General features: G+C 46.8%; 1 protein-coding gene across 1 annotated transcript in view; it reads left to right on the forward strand.

Moving 5' to 3' along the window:
* The first annotated feature begins 19014 nt into the window (after nucleotides 1-19014).
* LOC119315473 (probable LRR receptor-like serine/threonine-protein kinase At5g37450) overlaps nucleotides 19015-21810 on the forward strand; it is a 3974-nt gene continuing 1178 nt past the window's right edge. The window contains exons 1-6 of the mRNA XM_037590095.1: nucleotides 19015-20033; nucleotides 20431-20651; nucleotides 20739-20865; nucleotides 21163-21424; nucleotides 21518-21650; nucleotides 21728-21808. Of these exons, the coding sequence (XP_037445992.1) occupies nucleotides 19058-20033; nucleotides 20431-20651; nucleotides 20739-20865; nucleotides 21163-21424; nucleotides 21518-21650; nucleotides 21728-21808 (1800 nt within the window). The 5' untranslated portion in view covers nucleotides 19015-19057. The remainder of the gene's footprint in view (nucleotides 20034-20430; nucleotides 20652-20738; nucleotides 20866-21162; nucleotides 21425-21517; nucleotides 21651-21727; nucleotides 21809-21810) is intronic.

Below are 21810 nucleotides of genomic sequence, written 5' to 3' on the forward strand. Positions count from 1 at the left end.
GATTATGCAACTCCCGTTTGCCGGAGGAACACTTTGGGTGCTACCAAACGTCACAACGTAACTGGGTGATTATAAAGGAGCATTACAGGTGTCTCCAAAGGTAGATGTTGGGTTGGCGTATTTCGAGATTAGGATTTGTCACTCTGATTGTCGGAGAGGTATCTCTGGGCCCTCTCGGTAATGCACATCACATAAGCCTTGCAAGCATTGCAACTAATAAGTTAGTTGTGAGATGATGTATTACAGAACGAGTAAAGAGACTTGCCGGTAAACGAGATTGAACTAGGTATTGGATACCGACGATCGAATCTCGGGCAAGTAACATACCGATGACAAAGGGAACAACGTATGTTGTTATGCGGTCTGACCGATAAAGATCTTCGTAGAATATGTAGGAGCCAATATGGGCATCCAGGTCCCGCTATTGGTTATTGACCGGAGATTTGTCTCATTCATGTCTACATTGTTCTCGAACCGTAGGGTCCGCACGCTTAAAGTTACGATGACAGTTATTATGAGTTTATGCATTTTGATGTACCGAAGTTAGTTCGGAGTCCCGGATGTGATCACGGACATGACGAGGAGTCTCGGAATAGTCGAGACATAAAGATTGATATATTGGATGACTATATTCGGACATCGGAAGGGTTCCGGGGAAGTTTCGGATAAAACCGGAGCACCGGGGGGTTACCGGAACCCCCCCGGGGGTTAATGGGCCTCATGGGCCTAATGTGGAGAAGAGGATGGGGCTGCCAGGGCAGGCCGCGCGCCCCCCCTTCCCCTAGCCTGAATTGGACAAGGAGGGAGGGGCGGCGCCCCCCCTTTCCTATTCTCCCTCCACCTCTCCTAGTTGGACAAGGAATGGGGAGGGGAGTCCTACTCCCGGTAGGAGTAGGACTCCTCCTGCGCCCTCCTCTATGGCCGGCCGCATCCCCCTTGGATCCTTTATATACGGAGGCAAGGGGGCACGCTAGAACACACAAGTTGATCTTCGTGATCGTTCCTTAGCCGTGTGCGGTGCCCCCCTCCACCATATTCCACCTCGATCATATCGTTGTAGTGCTTAGGCGAAGCCCTGCGTCGGTAGAACATCATCATCGTCACCACGCCGTTGTGCTGACGGAACACATCCCCGAAGCTTTGCTGGATCGGAGCCCGGGGAGCGTCATCGAGCTGTACGTGTGCCAAGAACTCGGAGGTGCCGGAGTAACGGTGCTTGGATCGGTCGGATCGGGAAGACGTACGACTACTTCCTCTACGTTGTGTCAACGCTTCCGTTGCGATCTACAAGGGTACGTAGATCATACTCTCCCCTCTCATTGCTATGCATCACCATGATCTTGCGTGTGCGTAGGAAATTTTTTGAAATTACTACATTCCCCAACAGGACCGAGGAGGAGGCCGGATCTAGAGGAGCGAAGGACCTCGGGCCTGGGGCAGACCATGGACGGCGGCGAGCTCCACCGGAGGGAGGTGGCGGCGACGATCTAGAAGGGAAGAGGCGAGCTCTCTGTCGGTGTCAAAACCGGCGGATCTCGGGTAGGGGGTCCCGAACTGTGCGTCTAGGCGGATGGTAACAGGAGACAAGGGACACAATGTTTTACCCAGGTTCGGGACCTCTTGATGGAGGTAAAACCCTACGTCCTGCTTGATTAATATTGATGATATGGGTAGTACAAGAGTAGATCTACCACGAGATCAAAGAGGCTAAACCCTAGAAGCTAGCCTATGGTATGATTGTTGTATGTTGTCCTACGGACTAAAGCCCTCCGGTTTATATAGACACCGGAGAGGGTTAGGGTTACACAAAGTCAGTTATAATGATAGGAGATCCAAATATCCGCATCGCCAAGCTTGCCTTCCACGCCAAGGAAAGTCCCTTCCGGATACGGGACGAAGTCTTCAATCTTGTATCTTCATAGTCCAGGAGTCCGGCTGAAGGTATAGTCCGGCCATCCGGACACCCCCTAATCCAGGACTCCCTCAGTAGCCCCCGAACCAGGCTTCAATGACGACGAGTCCGGCGTGTAGATTGTCTTCGACATTGCAAGGCGGGTTCCCCTCCAGATTCCGTGTACCTGTCGAATAATGTCCTATTTTTTGTAAATGCAGCGTTCCTTGGCTTCTACGCCCAATAATGGCCGCCTTCCACGTGTCAAACGAATACGAGAAGTCTGGGTGTTTTTACATTCACACCCCTAGCCGCGTAAATGAGCCGCCTATTTAAAGGGATGGGGATTTAGATCCAAACCACACCTTCTCCCCTTGCGAGTAGTCATCAGAGCGCATCCAGCAAAGGTCCATTCCACCATGGCCAGCCGTCGCAACTCCTCCTCTCGCCCTTCGAGTCCTAAGCCTGGAGACTGGGAGAGGTGCTCCATCCCGCATAGCGAGCTAATATCGCTTCAGACCAAGGGATTACTCCCTCCGGCCTATATGATCCCGGTCCGAGCCGGACTCGCCACCTATAATGGCGGAGAGCAAGCGGAGAGCGCCCCCAATCCCTCCAAAGGAGAGCGGGTATGCCTCGTCCCTTATCTAATAAGAGGACTTGGATTTCCAATTCATCCGTTTCTCCGGGGGCTTCTGGAGTTCTATGGCCTCCAGCTGCACAACCTCACGCCCACCTCTATACTGCATATCGCGGGCTTCGTTGCCCTTTGCAAGCTGTTCTTGGGTGTTGAGGCTCATTTTGCACTGTGGAAGAGGCTATTCTTCCTGTTGCCCCGTTCTTAGGATGGGTCAATATATCAAGTGGGCGGAGCCGAAGTGTGGCGCATCACCGGGACCGGATATCTATCCGGAACCCCAAAGAAGGCGTCCGAGGACTGGCCTTTGGAATGGTTCTATATAGAGGATGTCCCGCTGCCTGATCCTATTCGGATCGGCCTCCCTGAGTTCAACAGTGCTCCCCGGAAGAAACGCCTAAGCTGGCGTCCACGGAGCTCTCAGAGAGAAAGTGACAGGGACGTCCTTTACCTGATGGGCCGGATAAGACTATTGGCTCATTCCGGACTAACCATGATCGGAGTCATGTCCGTATGCATCATGCGGGGGGTGCAACCGCTACAGTATAGAGGTCACCCCATGTGGGATTTTAACGGGGAGGATGACGCCACCCGTTACGGCCGTAAGGGGCCGGACTCAGCTGCCGCTCTAGTAAAGATCTTGTCCACTTTGTACAAGGGAGAAGAGGAGGAATTCCTCCGCGTCAACCCACAGGGTGGATTTACTATGTACAATCCTCCAAGTTGGGTAAGCGGACAATTTCACTTTCCCATCCGTTTTATATACCCATGATTAAATATATAGTCTAACGACTTCAACGCAGGAACTGCGTCAGGAAGTAAAGGACATTAACAGCCCGCCTCCACAGCCCGAGGATCTAGAACGGACCCTCGATCCAGCCCCCGAAGAGGATCCGGACTTATCTGTGGAGCTGATTGATGGGGTGTTCCATCAACTGAGTAAGGACGATGCCTTGGTGGCCATTACAGCCGATTACCCAGGGTTAATCCCGGCCTCCCAGGTAACTAAGACCGGAGTCCTAGCACCTTGAAAAGGGATCCATCCTCACGTGTTTTCAGTTTCCTGACAACAACCGTGTTTTGCAGGGGAGGTTCCAGAGGCGGAAGGCCGAGCCTGCGGCGACTAGCCAACGAGGGGCTGCGGGGCCCCGTGGGGTAAAAAGAAGTGTAGTTCGGACTGAGGTGCCAGCGCAAAGGTATAGCGCGCCTTCTTATTCCCAGGTGTTATTCCTTCAAGGCATATTAACACTCGTGCTCTGTTCAGGACAAAGAGACCTCGCCGGACTATATCCTAAGAGGCTGCCAATCGCGCCTCCACCAGCCAGGCTCCACAGCCCGGTCCGGAGGCGGAGGCGAACACGAGGCGTGCACCGGACGCTCCTCCGACAGAGGATGCGGACAGGCTGTCTGCCACCCATTCCGAGGTGGAGAGTGCCATCAACCATCGGCGCCGCCGGACAGTTCTTCGTGACGCTTGTTTCTCCCAAGAGGCGTTGGATGCCTTCAATTCGGGAGATGCGTATCTCCGTGCCGCTCAAAATGGTCTAGCCAGAGCCACCGAGCAATATGTAAAAGACATACGGGTGAGAAAATTAGATGGTTATATATATCAATAGCCCCCGAGACTTGAAACAGTTAGAATAACTGATTTAAGGATCATGTGATATGCAGGTTCTTTCAGAGAAGAATACCCAACTGTCCCAGGAGCTAAAAGAGTGCAAGGCACAACTTGAGGCCGCACTAGCCGCGACAGGGGAGCCCAAGGAGACCCCCTCTGGTAATATATGCTTCAAAAAAGATAAGTATTATGCGGCGTATGTGCGAATCTGACAAATGAAATTGCAGATGGCGCCGGACTGGATCCGGAAAAGCAACAACTCCTACGCCAGCTAGAGGCTGGTGAGAGCGTGCTGACAAAGGTGAGGCGGGAGAAGAATGATCTTCAGGATGCCCACACCAAGCTGGACGTTGAACTAAAAGATGTTCGTGCCCAGCTGTCGGACTCCACTAAGGAGAATTAGCGGCTTCGACGCGGCATATTTAGTAAGTGCTTAAACGAACTTTGAAAAAGAGTTCGGCGAGGTAGTCGACTAATAGAGTGATGTCTGTAGGTATGCTAACAGGTCGTACTTCAGAGGAGATGCCCGGTTCTACGGGTGACCTTCTTCCCAAGCTCTCGCAATTGCACGAGCGAGTTCGGCAGGCGATGCAAGACGTTGCCCAAGCCTTATGGCCTTCCCTCTCCATGCCCGAGGGCCTTGGAGAGCTTGCAGAGAAGCTGAAGGGAGCGCGGCGGCGCTTCCGATTGTGGAAGATATCGGCCTGCCGTCAAGGCGCTAGGGAGGCCTGGGCCATGGTGAAGACGCGGTACACAAAGGCTGACCCAAACCACATGGCCGAGGTCAGACCTGTGGGGCCCGATGGGAAGGAGATCCCTGTAAGCTTAGTGTACGGCCAAGTAGAATTGGCCGCAAAGTATTCCCAGCAGGACTGTAAGCTAGACAGCCTGTTAGATGGTATTGAAGAGGAATACAATCAGTCAGAATGACTATGTAATTTAATTGACATTTGTAATGCCTTCTAGCCGGAATGTAGATCGTTTGTCATGGCCGACCTTTTCGCTTCAACCTCGGGACCTGACGGTCCAGAGTGTGTCCGAATACCCTTGCGGTTATATAAGAACTAGGGTATGCATGGAGACCAGGCGTAGGGGTCATTAGTGCTTTAACAGATAAGTGCCCAACTAGTTATATTATATTACATGGTTAGTAAGAAACATCTTCCAGGGAGAATAGTTCCGTTAAGGGTTCCTTTCCCTAGGAGGCATGCCCTAAAGTGCATGTCCATTCTGCGAAAAAGACGCAGGAGAAATCATCTGGGGGCGCATAGATAAATAAGTGAAAAAAATCATCTTTCAGGTCACCGACCGAATATGCCCTTAAGAACACTAGTTTTCGGCTTCACCCAGTCTGAGGTACACATCCGGCTGACCCGGCAGTAACAATCACAGAGGTGCTCCCTTTACCACCTAGCTGAACAATCGGGAACGTAGGGGTAAGCACAGGAGCCAGGCAACCCAGCTTGGCCAAAACTTAAGTCACATCGATGCATATAATGGTGAAATAAAAGGTACATGCGGAAGTGTAACACATGTGTTGGGCATGAAGCCCGTATAAATAAGCTTCTGTTTAAAGAAGCCCACAGGTTAATGAGCGCGGGTAGCGTGTCACTTAATGAGCCTTTAAGGGCTATAAGAGAAGATAGGGGAAGGAGAGAAATGTAAGACATAAAATATAAAAAATGGACAGACGAAGGAGACAAACACAGAGTCCGGCGCTAGGCATAGATTCTTCGGAGGCGGGCTGCGTTCCATGGGTTCGGCTCGAGTCGGTTATCCGACGCATCTCGCAGGCGGTACGCTCCACCAGTCAGGACTTGGTCAATTATGAAGGGACCTTCCCATTTGGGCTTGAGTTTGTCCTTTTTCTTGTCCGGCAGGCGTAGAACTAATTCGCCAACGTTGTAATTTTTGGCCTGAACTTTTCTGCTTTGATATCTTCGAGCCTGCTGTTGATAAAATGCGGAACAGGCTTTTGCCATGTCACGCTCCACCTCCAAGGCGTCCAAACTATCCTGCCGATCGAGCTCGGCTTCTCTTTCTTCGTACATGCACACTTGAGGTGAGTCATGAATTATATCACAGGGCAAAACTGCCTCTGCGCCGTACACCATAAAGAATGGTGTGTATCCGGTGGTGCGATTCGGCGTGGTCCGCAGCCCCTAGAGTACGGAGTCGAGCTCCTCTACCCAGTGCGTATTAGATTCCTTAAGGGACCGCACTAATCTGGGTTTGATGCCGCTCATGATAAGACCATTTGCGCGTTCGATCTGTCCGTTAGTTTGTGGGTGATAGACGGAAGCACAATCGAGCTTGATGCCCATGTTTTTGCACCAGAGTTTTACCTCATCGACCGTAAAGTTTGTCCCGTTATCAGTGATGATGCTGTGGGGGACGCCGTAATGGTGTACAACCCCGGATATAAAGTCTATCACCGGTCCGGATTCGGCCGTCTTAACAGGCTTGGCTTCTATCCATTTGGTGAACTTATCCACCATGACCAGTAAGTATTTTTTCTTGTGGGTTCCGCCTTTAAGGGGTCCAACCATATCAAGCCCCCAGACCGTGAAAGGCCAAGTGATGGGGATAGTTTGGAGGGCGGTGGGTGGCATATGGCTTTGGTTTGCAAAAAGCTGGCAACCGACGCATCGTTGGACCAAGTCCCGAGCGTCTGCCCGGGCCGTCGGCCAATAAAAGCCAGTACGGAAGGCCTTGCTTACAAGGGACCGAGCTGCAGCGTGATGACCACCGAGTCCGGCATGAATTTCAGCCAGCAAGTTCCGCCCTTCCTCTTCGGAGATGCACCTTTGAAGGACTCCGGTAGTGCTTTTCTTATAAAGTTCTCCCTCATGGACTTTATAAGCTTTAGATCGCCGCACTATGTAGCGTGCGTCATTTTGGTCCTCTGGGAGTTCCTACCTAGTAAGGTAGGCTAGGAATGGTTCTATCCACGGGGCGATGATGGCCTTTATTGCGTTGGCTGAAGTTGTAATTTCATTGGCAGAACCTCCAATTATGTCAGATTGTTCGGTGTCGAGCAGTGCGCTGGGTCCGGGCTGTTATTGTCAGGTTCCCCTTCCCATACTACGGATGGCTTGAACAGCCTTTCCAAGAAGATGTTGGGGGGGACTGCATCGCGTTTTACGCCGATGCGTGCCAGGACGTCTACCGCCTGGTTATTTTCCCGGGCTATGTGGTGAAATTCGAGCCCCTCGAACCGAGCTGACATTTTTAAGACGGTGTTGCGGTAAGCTGCCATTTTTGGATCCTTGGCATCGAAGTCTCCATTTATTTGGGATATCGCGAGGTTCGAGTCGCCGCGCACCTCTAGGCTTTGAATGCCCATGGATACTGCCATCCGGAGACCATGTAAGAGGGCCTCATATCTGGCTGCATTATTGGAGTCTGTGTACATAATCTGGAGTACATATTGAACTGTGTCTCCTGTGGGGGACGTCAAAACGACGCCAGCCCCTAGTCCGGCCAACATTTTGGAGCCGTCGAAATGCATGATCCAGTTTTGACACATCAATAACGATCCTGTCATTTTTTGCAACTTCATCTTTTTAATATACTCTGCAAGTTATTACTTACCTTCTTTTTCCTCGAGCTTCTTCTTGGCAAGGCCGAGCTCTTCTCGGACCGCTTGAGGTTCTGCTTCAGCGCATCCACCTCCGCAGTCAGTGCAGCAGAGGCCAACAGTGAAGCCTGCATACGCATATCGACATAATTATATTAGACTCCTGCGAATATTACTAGATCCTCTATTCGGCTTTTCTTTGTGAACGCCAAACAGAGCATCAGGGGCTACTGTCTATGCGGTAATATTTTCATATATTTTTTACATACCTCAAAGCCTGTTAGCAGGCTGGCACAAGCTTCAGTCAGCCCGCTCTTGGCAGACAGAACCTTTTGGATCACCGCACTCATAATAGTGCAGTGCTCCTCGTCGATGGAGGCGCCGTTAAGCACCTCCGTCCATTCTGCGATGAAGTCGGCCAAAACTTACGACTTAATAGCTCGTCGTGGCTTATAAGTTATGTCGAATGGGAGGAGCTCGATGGCCCATTTTGCAATCCGGCCCGTTGCATCGCGGTTGTTTATAATATTGTTGAGTGGTACTTCGGAGGCTACTGTTATCGAACACTCTTGCAAGTAGTGTCGCAGCTTCCGGGATGCCATGAATACCGCGAATGCAATCTTTTGATAATGCGGGTACCATGATTTGCATGGAGTGAGGACAGTGGACACGTAGTAGACCGGCTTTTGAAGGGGGAATTTGTGTCCGTCCATTTCCCGCTCGATGACGAGCACTGCGCTTACAACCTGATGGGTTGCTGCAATGTACAATAGCATTGGTTCGCCGATGTTTGGCGCGGCCAGGACTGGGTTTGTTGCCAATACGGCTTTTATTTCGTCGAGTTCGGCCGTGGCGGCATCCGTCCACTCGAAGTGTTCGGTGCACCGAAGGAGGCGATAGAGGGGTAGTGCCTTTTCTCCCAAGCGGGAGATGAAGCGGCTTAGAGCCGCCACGCATCCGGTTAATTTCTGTATTTGTTTGAGGTCCTTTGGGATATCCAATTGTGACAAAGCTCGGATCTTGGTTGGATTTGCTTCGATTCCTCTACCGGATACAATGAAACCCAAGAGCTTTCCAGCTGGAACGGCGAAAACGCATTTTTCTGGGTTGAGCTTGATGTCATATGTTCGGAGGTTATCAAATGTAAGCCTCAAGTCGTATACTAGAGATTCGACATGTCTTGTTTTGACGACCACATCATCCACGTATGCCTCCACTGTTTTGCCGATCTGGTTTGCCAGACATGTCTGAATCATGCGCTGATATGTTGCGCCGGCGTTTTTGAGCCCGAAGGGCATTGTGTTGAAGCAGAATGGGCCGTATGGTGTGATGAATGCCGTTGCAGCTTGGTCTGACTCCACCATCTTGATTTGATGGTAGCCGGAGTATGCGTCAAGGAAACACAACGAATCGTGTCCTGCGGTGGCGTCGATAATTTGATCGATGCGGGGGAGGGGGAAGGGATCCTTTGGGCAAGCCTTGTTAAGGTCTTTAAAATCAACTCACATGCGCCAGGATTTGTCCTTCTTTGGTACCATCACCAAGTTTGCTAGCCAGTCCGGATGTTTTATATCCCTGATGAATCCGGCCTCCAGTAGCTTGGCTAGCTCCTCTCCCATGGCCTGTCTCTTAGGTTCGGAAAAACGCCGCAGAGCTTGTTTGACAGGTTTGAATCCTTTTAGGATATTTAAGTTGTGTTCGGCCAGCCTGCGTGGGATTCCTGGCATGTCTGAAGGGTGCCAGGCGAAGATGTCCCAATTTTCACGTAGGAATTCTCGCAGTGCGGCGTCTTCATCAGGGTTTAATTGTGTCCCGATGGAAGCTGTTTTATTGGGGTCCATTGGACGGACCTGGAATTTGACTATTTCGTCCGCTGGTTTAAACGAGGTGGACTTGGATCTTTTGTCGAGTATCACATCGTCCCTGTTTACCGTGGAGCGTAGCGTAGTCAGTTCCTCAGCCGCTAGGGCTTCGGATAGTGCCTCAAGGGCCAATGCGGCTGTCTTGTTTTCGGCGCGGAGCGCTATGTTCGGATCACTAGCGAGAGTGATAATTCCGTTCGGCCCGGGCATCTTGAGCTTCATGTACCCGTAATGGGGTATTGCTTGGAAGATTGTAAACGCTTCCCGCCCTAGCAGAGCGTGGTATCCGCTACTGAACGGGGCCACCTGGAACGTGACCTCTTCGGACCTGTAATTATCTGGCATGCCGAACACCATATCTAGTGTGATTTTTCCTGTACAGTGCGCTTCCCGACTGGGGATTATTCCTCTAAAGGTTGTGCTGCTTCGCTCGATGCGGTTCCAGTCTATTTCCATTTTTTGAAGGGTTTCCTCATAAATGAGGATCCATGAGTACCTTGGTGAGGCGAAAGTCGTCCACTATTGGAATGAGGATCAATGGGCTGGTGCTCGGGCTGTTCGGAATTTAGGTTCATCCCTGGCATTGAAAGTAATAGCCGTGTCACTCCATGGGTTTATTGTTGCTACTTCATAAACTTCGGCAAGGCTGCGGAGTGTTCTTTTTCGCATATTATTTGATGCGGAAGTCTCGAAGACTGTGTTGGTGTCCCTGTGGTGGCTTTCTGCGGCTTCCAGATTTAGGAGGTCTTCGCCAATTTTGGCCACCTGCCGGAGTATCCAACATGCTCTAAGGCTGTGAGTTGGTGTGGCGTCTTCTGTACTATGAATTTTACAGGGTCCATTAAGCCATCCTTCCAGTACGGTTCCATGCCCTGTGGAGGGTTTTGATTTTTTGGTGTTTAACCCGGGTGTCTGACGATGATGCACCCTTTTATTTCGGACGAGGTTTCTATTCAGGGCCGGATTGTCCCAAAATTTTATTTCGGTTTTCCAGGCGCTTTCCATCGCACAGTACTTTTGTACTATGGACGCCAAGTCAGCGAAGCGTGTAATATCACGACGACTTATGGCGTTGAGGATTCCCTTGTCCGTGCAATTATTGCAGAAGATTGAGATTGCGTCTTCCTCGCGGCAGTCCTTTATCCTGTTCATAACCAGGAGGAATCTGGCCCAGTAATGATGTACTGTTTCTTCGGGATTTTGCCTAATTTGGGATAGATCGCTTATGTTCGGGTGGGTGGGTGGAATTAAATCCGAAACCTCACCCAATCTGAGACTCAGAGGCCAAGGAGTTTCCGAACTCTGAAGTTTGGATTCTTGGATGTTGTCCAATGAATCTAGCCCGTTACCTGATTCTAAGTTCAGGTCTTGAGTTACATCCTCCCCTCCGCGGGTATCCGGCTTGGAGGGATCGGGAATCCGGACGTAGCTAGTCCTTAAGATAGACGAAGGGTCACCGCACCGCGCCTCTACCACGGCAACATGATGGGTGAATTGAGGAGAGTTAATCTCTCTTAGATCGGGTTTAAGCCCAACCTGGTTGTAATCCGTAGCGACCCCCAGGACGGCGATGCGATCCAAGAGCTCGTTTACGGAAGAGAGCTCCATTGGATCTAGCTGCTCAGCGAGTTCCGAGCTGACGTGAAGATTGCTTTTGATGACCCGAGAGGTCATCGTCGGTGCAACAACCGAACAGGTGGTCATAAGAAAACCACCTAGCCGGAGAGTTTGGCCGACAGCCAAAGCTCCCTTAGCAATGGTGTCGTCTTTAAAGACGGAAAGAGGCATCCTTCCTGATTGCGACGGCACAGAGGATCTCTCAAATAAAGCACCAATGTCGGTGTCAAAACCGGCGGATCTCGGGTAGGGGGTCCCGAACTATGCGTCTAGGCGGATGGTAACAGGAGACAAGGGACACAATGTTTTACCCAGGTTCGGGCCCTCTTGATGGAGGTAAAACCCTACGTCCTGCTTGATTAATATTGATGATATGGGTAGTACAAGAGTAGATCTACCACGAGATCAAGGAGGCTAAACCCTAGAAGCTAGCCTATGGTATGATTGTTGTATGTTGTCCTACGGACTAAAGCCCTCCGGTTTATATAGACACCAGAGAGGGTTAGGGTTACACAAAGTCGGTTACAATGATAGGAGATCTAAATATCCGCATCGCCAAGCTTGCCTTCCACGCCAAGGAAAGTCCCTTCCGGATACGGGACGAAGTCTTCAATCTTGTATCTTCATAGTTCAGGAGTCCGGCTGAAGGTATAGTCCGGCCATCCGGACACCCCTAATCCAGGACTCCCTCACTCTCACTCTCTCTCGATCTGGAAGGGATCAGGATCGGTTCGGTGGGTGGGAGCGGTGGGGGCGAGGAGATGAGGACGAGGGAGGAGAGGGGATCGGGATCGATGGGGGCGTTGCGGAAGGAGGCCGGGGACGGGAAGGAGGTGCCAGAAGCAGCGGCGAGGAGATGAAGACGAGGGAGGAGACGGGCGGCGGCGGGTGGGTTCTTGGGGAGAGGGGGAGAGAGATCTGGATGGAGTGAGGGCTGCTAGGGTTTGGGTTGGCGGAGAGAGACCTGAGAGGTGAGTGAGAGCCGTTTGATCCATCGGATCTGGACGGTTCAGATCGACTACATTGGAGTGATCTGTGGGAAGAGACCTGATTGGTTCAGAAATTTTATGATTTAAAATAGTTTCTAAGTACTAAAACTAGGAGGTTTTGTGAAGCAGCTATCAAAAATATTTTCCAAAACGACACAACTAGATTTATCACTCAATTTAGACCACATTTTATGGATGATCACAAATTTGCATGCATTTTTTATCTTTCTAGCTATTTTTAATCATTTTTCGAGTGCCCGAAATGAGGTTTTATGAAGGAACTACCAAATAATTGTTTTAAAAATGGACCAAATCAATTTTATAAAATACTAGGCCATGTTTAATGCATAACTGACAAAATGGTTGGGTGTCAAAAGCTTTGATCCACCTCTCGTGAAAAGGACAAATTTCCGCCGGTTCAGCTGCAAGCGGGGCAAATTTGAACTGTAGCTGCCTCATAGTTTGCTCTTTATTTTTTCCAAAAATCATTTCTAGGTACATAACTATCTATTTAATCAGAGAAACATCAAAAGGTTTCCAAGATTCAACGACTAGCTAGGAACGGTGAAGCCCGCCGTTTTGACCGCATTTTGAGACGGGCATAAAAAATTCAAAAAATATCAAAAAAATTGGAAAACCTTCGCATTGTGTCATCATATGTGACCAGGTTTTTAATTTTTTTTAATAAACTTGTAATACGTCAATTATTTTAAAAAAGTATTCTCAGAAATGAGATATCATGCGTGAAGATTCATGTCTTTCAAGGCAAATGATCAATCTTACGGCCATATTCATGGCATAGTTTGTTCAAATGATCTCATATTGTGCACAAGGGTGCATCATGGAATTCCAAACAATGTTACCTAAGGGAGTTTTCATTTTCTTTGGACGAAAAAGTCATTTTCCATTTTTCGAGTGCCCCAAATGAGGTTTTTTTGTGAAGAACCCACCAAATAATTGTTGCAAAATTGGACCAAATCATTTTTCTAAAATACTAGGCCATATTTAATGCACAATTGACCAAATTATTGGGTGTAAAAAGTTTTGATCCACCTCTGGTAAAAAGACAAATTTCCGCCGTTTCTGTTGGAAGCGGGTCAAATTTGAACTGCGGCTGCCTCATAGTTTGCTATTTATTTTTTTCAAAAATAATTTCTAGGTACAAAAGTATCTATTCAATCAGAGAAACACCAAAAAAATTCCAAGATTCACCCACTAGTTAGGAACGGTCATTCCCGCTGTTTTGACCGCATTTTGAAACGGGCATAAAAAATTCAAAACAAATCAAAAAATTGGAAAACCTTCGCATTGTGTCATTATATGTGACCAAGTTACCAGGAAAAATAAGAAATTTGTAATACGGCAATTCTTTTAAAAAAGTGTTCTCAGAAATGAGCTATCATTTGTGAAGATTCATGGCTTTCAAGTCAAATGATCAATATTATGGCCACATTCATGGCATAGTTTGTTAAAATGATCTCATATTGTTCACAAAGATGCATATTGGAATGGAAAACAATGTTGCCTAAGGGAGTTTTCATTTTCTTTGCACGGAAAATTCATTTTCCATTTTCCGAGTGCCCGAAATGAGTTTTTTTGTGAAGGACCTATCATATATTTGTTGCAAAATTGGACCAAATTAATTTTCTAAAATACTAGGCCTTATTTAATGCACAATTGAAAAAATGTTTGGGTGTCAAAAGCTTTGATCCATCTCTGGTGAAAAAGACAAATTCCCGCCGATTCAGCAGGAAGCGGGTCAAATTTGAACTGTAGTTGCCTCATAGTTTGCTATTTATTTTTTCCAGAAATCATTTCTAGGTACATAAGTATCTATTTAAGCATAAATACATGGTTTGGTGGTGATACATTGAGGTTTGGACGGTGACCCAGGGCCCCAACTCCAAAGCACGTAGACTCGCATGCCCGTCGCGTGGTCACCGCGTGACCGTGGCGTTGCCATGCATTCTCGGAAGCCTAGGCATGTCTAGTAGGTTTGGCATTCCTCAGGTAGATGCTTGGAAGAAAATAACAATAGAAGAATCTCACGAGGAGACCGAACAATGCTCAAACATGAATTAGCACCCAAGTGTTTGATAAGTGGTACGAGAAATGCACATGGCCAATGGGCCTGAGTTTTGGCCGAGGATGATCATCTACTAAGGACACTATCTTGGAAAATTTGCAGCCCAAATGGAGTAGCCTAGGTGTCACTTGCTTTGCAATGTACCACACTGGACAGAAATATGAATGTTGAAGCCACACCCACATGTATTGTTAGATGGGGCTTAAATTTTGTGGAGAGCAATGATTTGGGAATATAGAAGATGTGGCAAAAATTCAGCTCATTAGGATATGCCTAGCTAGTACTTCCTTCACAACAGTTCGAGTTGAACAAAAACTTTAGAAATTTGCTGAGGAAGATTTACCAGGCAAATGGAGTTGAATATTGTCATGAGGCAATGATTTGGATAGTAAAGAATGCCCAATTTTTTTTGAGAATTTTGGGAATGACAGAAATATAGGTTGCTTCACAACCTAGTGCAAAAATTGACACATGGACATGACACATAGGCAAAACTAATGAGGTGGCGCCTAGTCATAGCAATCCACCACAACTTACGAGGTTATGACCATCTATATTGGTCGTGATCAGCTAGAATAAGGCAGCAGACCAGTGCTGTCTGCTTTATGACCATTTCGTGTAACGAAATTACGACCTTTATGGCCAAAATGGTCGATATAGTTGAGGGTTTGGAGCCCCCCGAGTAGCTTTTGACCAATTGGTCTCAAATGGTCATAGATCTATGACCAATTCTTTCAGGGTCACTGACAGAAGGTCACTAGTTGACATATTTCTTGTAGTGCACGCTTGCAACCAAGTAGAGATACCGTGCTTTCGGTCTTTGGTTCGAGGGACTATTCGTGGACGTATAAGAGATCGTTCATTGACGGTTCGAGGGACTCCAACTACGATCTACACCGACACATTTTTCTTCCGCTGCAACTCGGTGACGGTAACAATCATGATCCTAGCCCGTTATACATCTTCATATTGATCTTGGGTGATCGTAGGTGTAAATTTTTTTGTTTTCTACTATGTTTCCCAACATCTCGGTGGGCACGACACTTCAATGCTGGCGCCACTGAGAAGTCGCGTCTGCTTTGGGCCAGCATCATTGTGGAGTAGCCGCTCTACAACGACATGAATGTGAGCAGCTGGTGTGGGATGCGAACCCACGCGGGCAAGGAACGAGTAGTGGCACAGCCAGGAAAATCGAATGAGGGGCCGAGAGCTGTTAAGCTCTGTTTGGGAGGGCCGACGCATCAAAATACACCATTTTAGCATTAGATAATCACTTGCTCACATGCATATTAGATATTAGGCTTAAATGAGGGATGTTAGGGGGGCAGGGCCCTTGCTGGCTCCGCTGTCTTCGCCATTGGGAAGGAGGGTTTTGGGTGGGTCAGGATAGTCAGAAGCGGGCGTGGTGGCGGTGTGGGTGCTCGCAAATCCCCCAGTTTGTTTTTGGCTTATGGAAAAAAGTGCATCCGGACTGCCGAGTAGACCGATTTCAGAACCACGTTGGATGACAGGACACGTTCGAACCACGCTGCATGACGCATGCGGGCAGTTTGAGTGTCCGTGTTGGAGATGCCCTTAACGTCCTTCGGTGTTACTCGTATTTTGCAGAGAGCTCATGGCCAGCATATGACCGGTGAATGAGTGGAGAGTTAATTGCAGGGAACTACCACACTTCGGCACGTCGTAACGAATCAGTACCATTAGTCATTTTTTGCCATGCAATACCAACTCTAAGCCTAAGTGTTGCAAAACGGTCTAACCCACGTATAAACGCGTATTAACGGTGTATCTGACCGCTGGGACCCGTGTGTCAGAAGCCAAACCTGGCATGTTTTTTTGCAGAAAACACCTTTGTTGTAAATTTAATCGCTCAAAGCCCTGCCTCCTCGACCTCGCCGGCCTCCCCTCGCCGGAGCCCCGTCGCTGGCTCGCCGGAGCAGAAGAGCGGCGGCTGGCTCGCCGGTGCAGCAGAGAAGCGGCTGGCTCGCGGGAGCAGCGGCTCGTGTTAGGCGACGAGGGCTAAAGGCGGCGCGGCGGCGCGGTCGGGTGGTGCGGCGGTGCGGAGGCGCGGCGGCGCGGTCGGGCGGTGCGGCGGTGCGGAGGCGCAGCGGCGCGGTGGCCGGAACCATCGCTGGATTCAAACGCCGCCGCCCGTGTCCCTCGTCCCTGAATCCCCGATCCGCTCGAGCTAAACGAGCCAGCGTTGCATGGGCTGCAGCATGGCCCAACCGTGGCCTAGTGAGGCCAACACATTTAAAAAAATATGTGATAACATGTATTTTTTAATGCACAGTTACTCAAAAATTTGATAACATGTACTAAAAATTATTGTATAATTGTAATAAATTTTATAATGCATGCTGAAAATTTTATAAAATACTATAATTTTTAAATACGTGTTCAACTTTTCCCAAAAATGTTCTAAACATTATTTTAAATGCACAAACACTTTATTTACCTTTCAGAGTAATTTTAAAATTTTTGAATTCAACCCAAAAACAATGCAGAGACTAGCAGGTTTATTCTTCAGACCGAATGTAGTGTGTGTATATTGATAAAATTCATACACACACGTATGTATAGACATCGTATATTATAAAATGTTCAATATATACATGATTAAGTTTTTAGAATATGATATCATATATTTAAATAAGATCATTGTATATTAAAAAATGTTCAATATACATATTAAACGATGCGGCGAACATTTTTTTAATTGTACAACGTGATGGACATATAATACTTTTTAGTATCGCATAAAAACCGGAAAGGCTCGGAGTTTAAAGACGTATACACGTACTAGTTTTTCTTTTTGCATAGTATACATGTACTAGTTGAGGCAGCCACTAGTTGACGCATAGGATGGCGTGTGGCAGAGGCAGCAAGCGCGCACGGCGAATGACTCGGCGGGATCGATTCGGCGGTCGCGCGATTTTCTACTTTGTAAAAAAACGAATGGCACCAGTATAACTAGGCTTACGCGTGCAGTTTAGACGAAGAGGAGGAGCGTTCTCTTCTAACCGCAGGTTGCGGGCTCGAATCCAGGCTGGACGCGCGCGCGTGAGGTTATTTGTGAAAAAAGGCTTCCTGTGGCAAGACCTTTTTTGAAAAACTGGAGGACATATCCGTGATTAAATAAAAAGTAAGGGTTGTTTTATAAAAGAGCATGCCACGTCAGCCCCTGACACACGGGTCCCAGCGGTCAGATACGTGTTCAATACGCGCTTATACGGCTGTCAGATCATTTTGCAACACTTAGGCTTAGAGTAGATACTGCATGGCAAAACACTTAGGCTTAGAGTTGATACTGCATGGCAAAAAAAATGACTAATGGTATTGATTCGTTATGACGTGCTGAAGTGTGGTAGTTCCCTGCAATTAACTCATGAGTGGAAGGTCCTGGGTCAGGCAGATATGCCAAACTCTAGTGGATTATATAAAACTCTGCTGGCCTGGGCCGGCCGCTGCGACCGTCAGCACCCTGTTTTACTACTCCTTCCATATTGACTTTCTTGCCGCGTTCCCTCCGCACTGCAAACAAGCCAGCGATAGGCAATGAGAGGAAGACCATCTCAGATTCACAGGCTGTAGGGAAATAACGCGGCGTCAACAGGTAACCAGTGCTTGGCGTATTCATTTTCATGGGATTATGGAGCATCTTTGTTGTCCATCGCTGTTTTTCACCATGGTTCTCGGCAAAATATTTTTAGGATATTTGGAAAGGATGAATCTTGCCTTATAGACTAGTATAGTATGCTTTGAGGGGTTCGGCATCAGGATCATTCCGTTTACTTGTTTGTTTTGGGGTTGCAATTTCTCAACAATCTAAGCACAAGCAACCCAACCAAATGGCATGCTTCTGTGAGGAGGAACCAACTTGATTTTACGAGTTGAAATCAAGGGTATGACACCAATTGTCAGTACTGCACATGTGTGGGATATAACCATTAGAATACCTAATTCCCTGCTTCCCAATTCACGGCACCTTGGAATTTTGATTTTTGGTTGCCCCATTTTCAGCAAGAGGGGAAATTTGCTTCTGTGCCATAAGAATTTCGTGTTCTTGCATCAAGCTGAGCACACCTACTACGTCACGCTTGTAAGGATATGCATGCTGAATAATATACTCCCTCCGTTCCTAAATATAAGTTTTTTTAGACATTTTAAATGAACTACAACATACGGTGTATGTAGACATATTTTAGAGTGTAGATTCACTCATTTTGCTTCATATGTAGTCACTTGTTGGAATCTCTAAAAAGACTTATATTTAGGAATGGAGGGAGTACATGTCTTATTGATATCAACATTTTCTGTATGGAAAATATATGCAGTATATTTTATCTTTTACTACCTTCATTTATTCTAAAATAATTGAAGTTTTGGGTTTGTCCAAAGTCAAACTTGTTTAAGTTTGACCATGTTTGTTGGAAAATATATTAACTTGTAAAACACCAAATTAGTCACACAAGATTATTTATCTAATTATTTTCGCAGCGTGTGTATTTGGTGTTGTAGATATTGGCACAATTTTCTATAGAGTCGGTCAAACTTAAGCTGACTTAGAAAAAAATCTATAACTTCAATTATTTTGAAACGGAGGAAGTAATTTTGTAAAATACCCTACTTGCAATCAATCTTATGATGTCTTTAGTTGTGGAGGTAAAATCACCCCCGCAAAAACATACTCAAGTAAGCACAGTGATACTAGTTGACATTCTGATGCAGGCAAAAACGCCTCTCCTTGTTTTACAAATTTGATCTTGGTTTGCAAATGGATTACCAGGGTACCAATGTTAGGGATTTCCTTCATGCTAATGGAAAGGTCGTGCTAGAAAGAGTGGATAACAACCATAGCCTAAGATCTTTCACTCAAAAAGAGATAGAAGGCATCACCGGTGGGTATAGCACCCTGCTGGGAGAAGGGGGCTTCGGTAAGGTTTACAAGGGAAAATTAGATGATCTTCGTCCAGTCGCAGTAAAGAAATACAAAAATGGAACCAAGAAAGAGGAGTTTGCCAAAGAGGTGATAGTGCATTCCCAGATAAATCACAAGAATGTTGTTAGACTGTTTGGTTGCTGCACGGAGGAGAATGCTCTTATGATCGTAATGGAGTTTGTATGCAATGGCAACCTCTACAACATCCTTCACTGCAGCAGCGATGCTAATGGTTCTGTCCCCTTCCCTTTGGACAAACGTTTGGACATTGCTATTGAGTCAGCTGAAGTATTATCATACATGCATTCAATGTATAGTCCTGTTCTTCATGGTGACATCAAACCTGCTAATATACTGCTAGATGAAAATCTTCAGCCAAAGATATCGGATTTTGGGATAGCAAGATTGCTTGCTGCTGACGAGACTCAGCATACCAGATCTGTCATTGGTTGCATAGGTTACGTGGACCCATTGTTTTGTCAGAGTGGGATTCTAACTCCCAAGAGTGATGTATACAGTTTTGGAGTTGTTTTGCTGGAAATCATCACCCGAAAGAAAGCTGTGGATGGGACTATCATCCTTGCTCAAAATTTTGCCGAAGCCCTGAGAAAAGGGAAAAAGGTGAGACAAATGTTTGATGAGGAAATTGCGAATGATAAAAAGAACATGAAATTTCTTGAAGATGTCGCAAAACTAGCAGCTGAATGCTTGAAAATGGAGGATAAAATGCGTCCAGAAATGGTTGAAGTCGCGGACAGACTTAGGAAAATTAGAAAGGCCTACCGCCACCACAAGGGCATAAATGCTACAGGTAATAAGGAATCAGTATGGCCCTTTCCAATTTGTGTGTCAATTTTAATAGTTCCTCTCTCCTTCAATTATATATATCACATTTAAATTCAATTATAATAGTGAACTCAATAGTTTGTGAAGCAATAAAAATGCATCATTTTTTATTTTAAAATATTATAAGATTTAAATATTGTAAAATTTCCTTGTATGCCATAAACATGTTTGGTGATTCTCATCCCTCTTGTGCTAAAATGTGTCTTATTAGTAGTTCCGTCTACAGGATCATCTACGATAGAGCCCAATTTCATTCAGATTTATCACATTAGAAACTTGCTGATAAATATTCGTTGTGCTAAATGGTAGAACTGGATAATCAAATCTTTCTTGAACAATTTCTCAATTTTCCCTTAATGAAGGTAGCAACTCTGGACTTCCTAAAAGTGGAAAGGCAGAGGACGTGATACCATTAGTGGTACCATCCATTTCCATGGATGAACTGAAGGAAGTAACCAGGAACTTTAGCATTGATGCTCTAATAGGACAGAGCTTACAGATTAAATTCTTTTTTGGAGTGCTGAAAGATGGACGTAAATCCATGATCATGAAGATTAGGCCTACTACAGAAATTGTTTTGGAGGTCATGGCCGCATACCTTGCCTCTTCCCCATTCCAGTTAATGCTCTTCGTTTATCAGTACATTCTAACTATCACCCTTCTGCTGCAGGTTCCGGTGGTCTCAAGATTCAGACATGAGAATGTTCTCCAGCTTCTCGGACACTGTGTTGAAGGAGACAACCGGGTTCTTGCTTGCGAGTACGCATCCAGGGGATCCTTGCAAGATATTCTTCATGGTGAGTTGTTACTAAAAGATTTTTTCGTGCTCTCTTGTATTTAGCTCAACTTTGAACTGAAATACTAGGAAGCAAACAAATTTTACAATCAGTCCAAGCAAGGCCTTAGGGGAGGGGGGCACTTTGTTATGTTTGTGCTCACGTTTGTGTCATATCAATATGGGACTTCTATGAGTCAAATAAAAAAAATCTCAAATGTAACATGTAACACCAAATTGATCAACTGCTATGAATATTGTATTAAGAAAATAATTCCTCCCGCCAAAAAACTGATATTCTTGTGGTTTATGATCACAGGTAAAAGCAATGTTTCGGGAGCTGAACGAGGACCTGTTCTATCATGGACGCAATGCATGAGGATTGCCATGGATGCTGCAGCTGGGCTTGAGTTCCTCCACGAGAAAGCACAGCCTTGCATAATCCACAGTTGCATCAGGTCCAGCAACATATTTCTCTTTGACAGGGACGTTGCAAAGATTGGTTGGCCTGGTGTTTCCAGACAGGCTAACTACTGCACAGAAGCTGTCTGTTTTGTTTCTCGTGGTTATGACGCGCCTGAGTATGCAAAAAAAAATGTTTCCTGCTGTCAGATTCCTCAACCAGGTTTGCAAAATCATTACACTCCTACTTATCTAGTCTTTTGTTCTTTCAGGACTGTAATGGGCGGTCAACATTCTACGATGAGCGATGTCCACAGCTTCGGGGTTGTCCTGCTAGAACTTTTAACTGGTCGAAAGGAACTTGATTGTACACTACCACATGCCCAACGATTTCTTGTGACATGGGTACGTATGCATTGCGTTCGCCGATATAATTTGTTCAGAAGATGCAATAGCAAAACTGTAATGACATCATCATGCAGGCTAGACCAAGACTTGATGAATGCAAGGTGCAAGAAATTGTTGATGCGAGGCTTGGAGGAGATTACCCTCCCGAGGCTATCGC

This window comes from Triticum dicoccoides, chromosome 6A (assembly GCF_002162155.2).
Source record: "Triticum dicoccoides isolate Atlit2015 ecotype Zavitan chromosome 6A, WEW_v2.0, whole genome shotgun sequence".
Classification (NCBI taxonomy): domain Eukaryota; kingdom Viridiplantae; phylum Streptophyta; class Magnoliopsida; order Poales; family Poaceae; genus Triticum; species Triticum dicoccoides.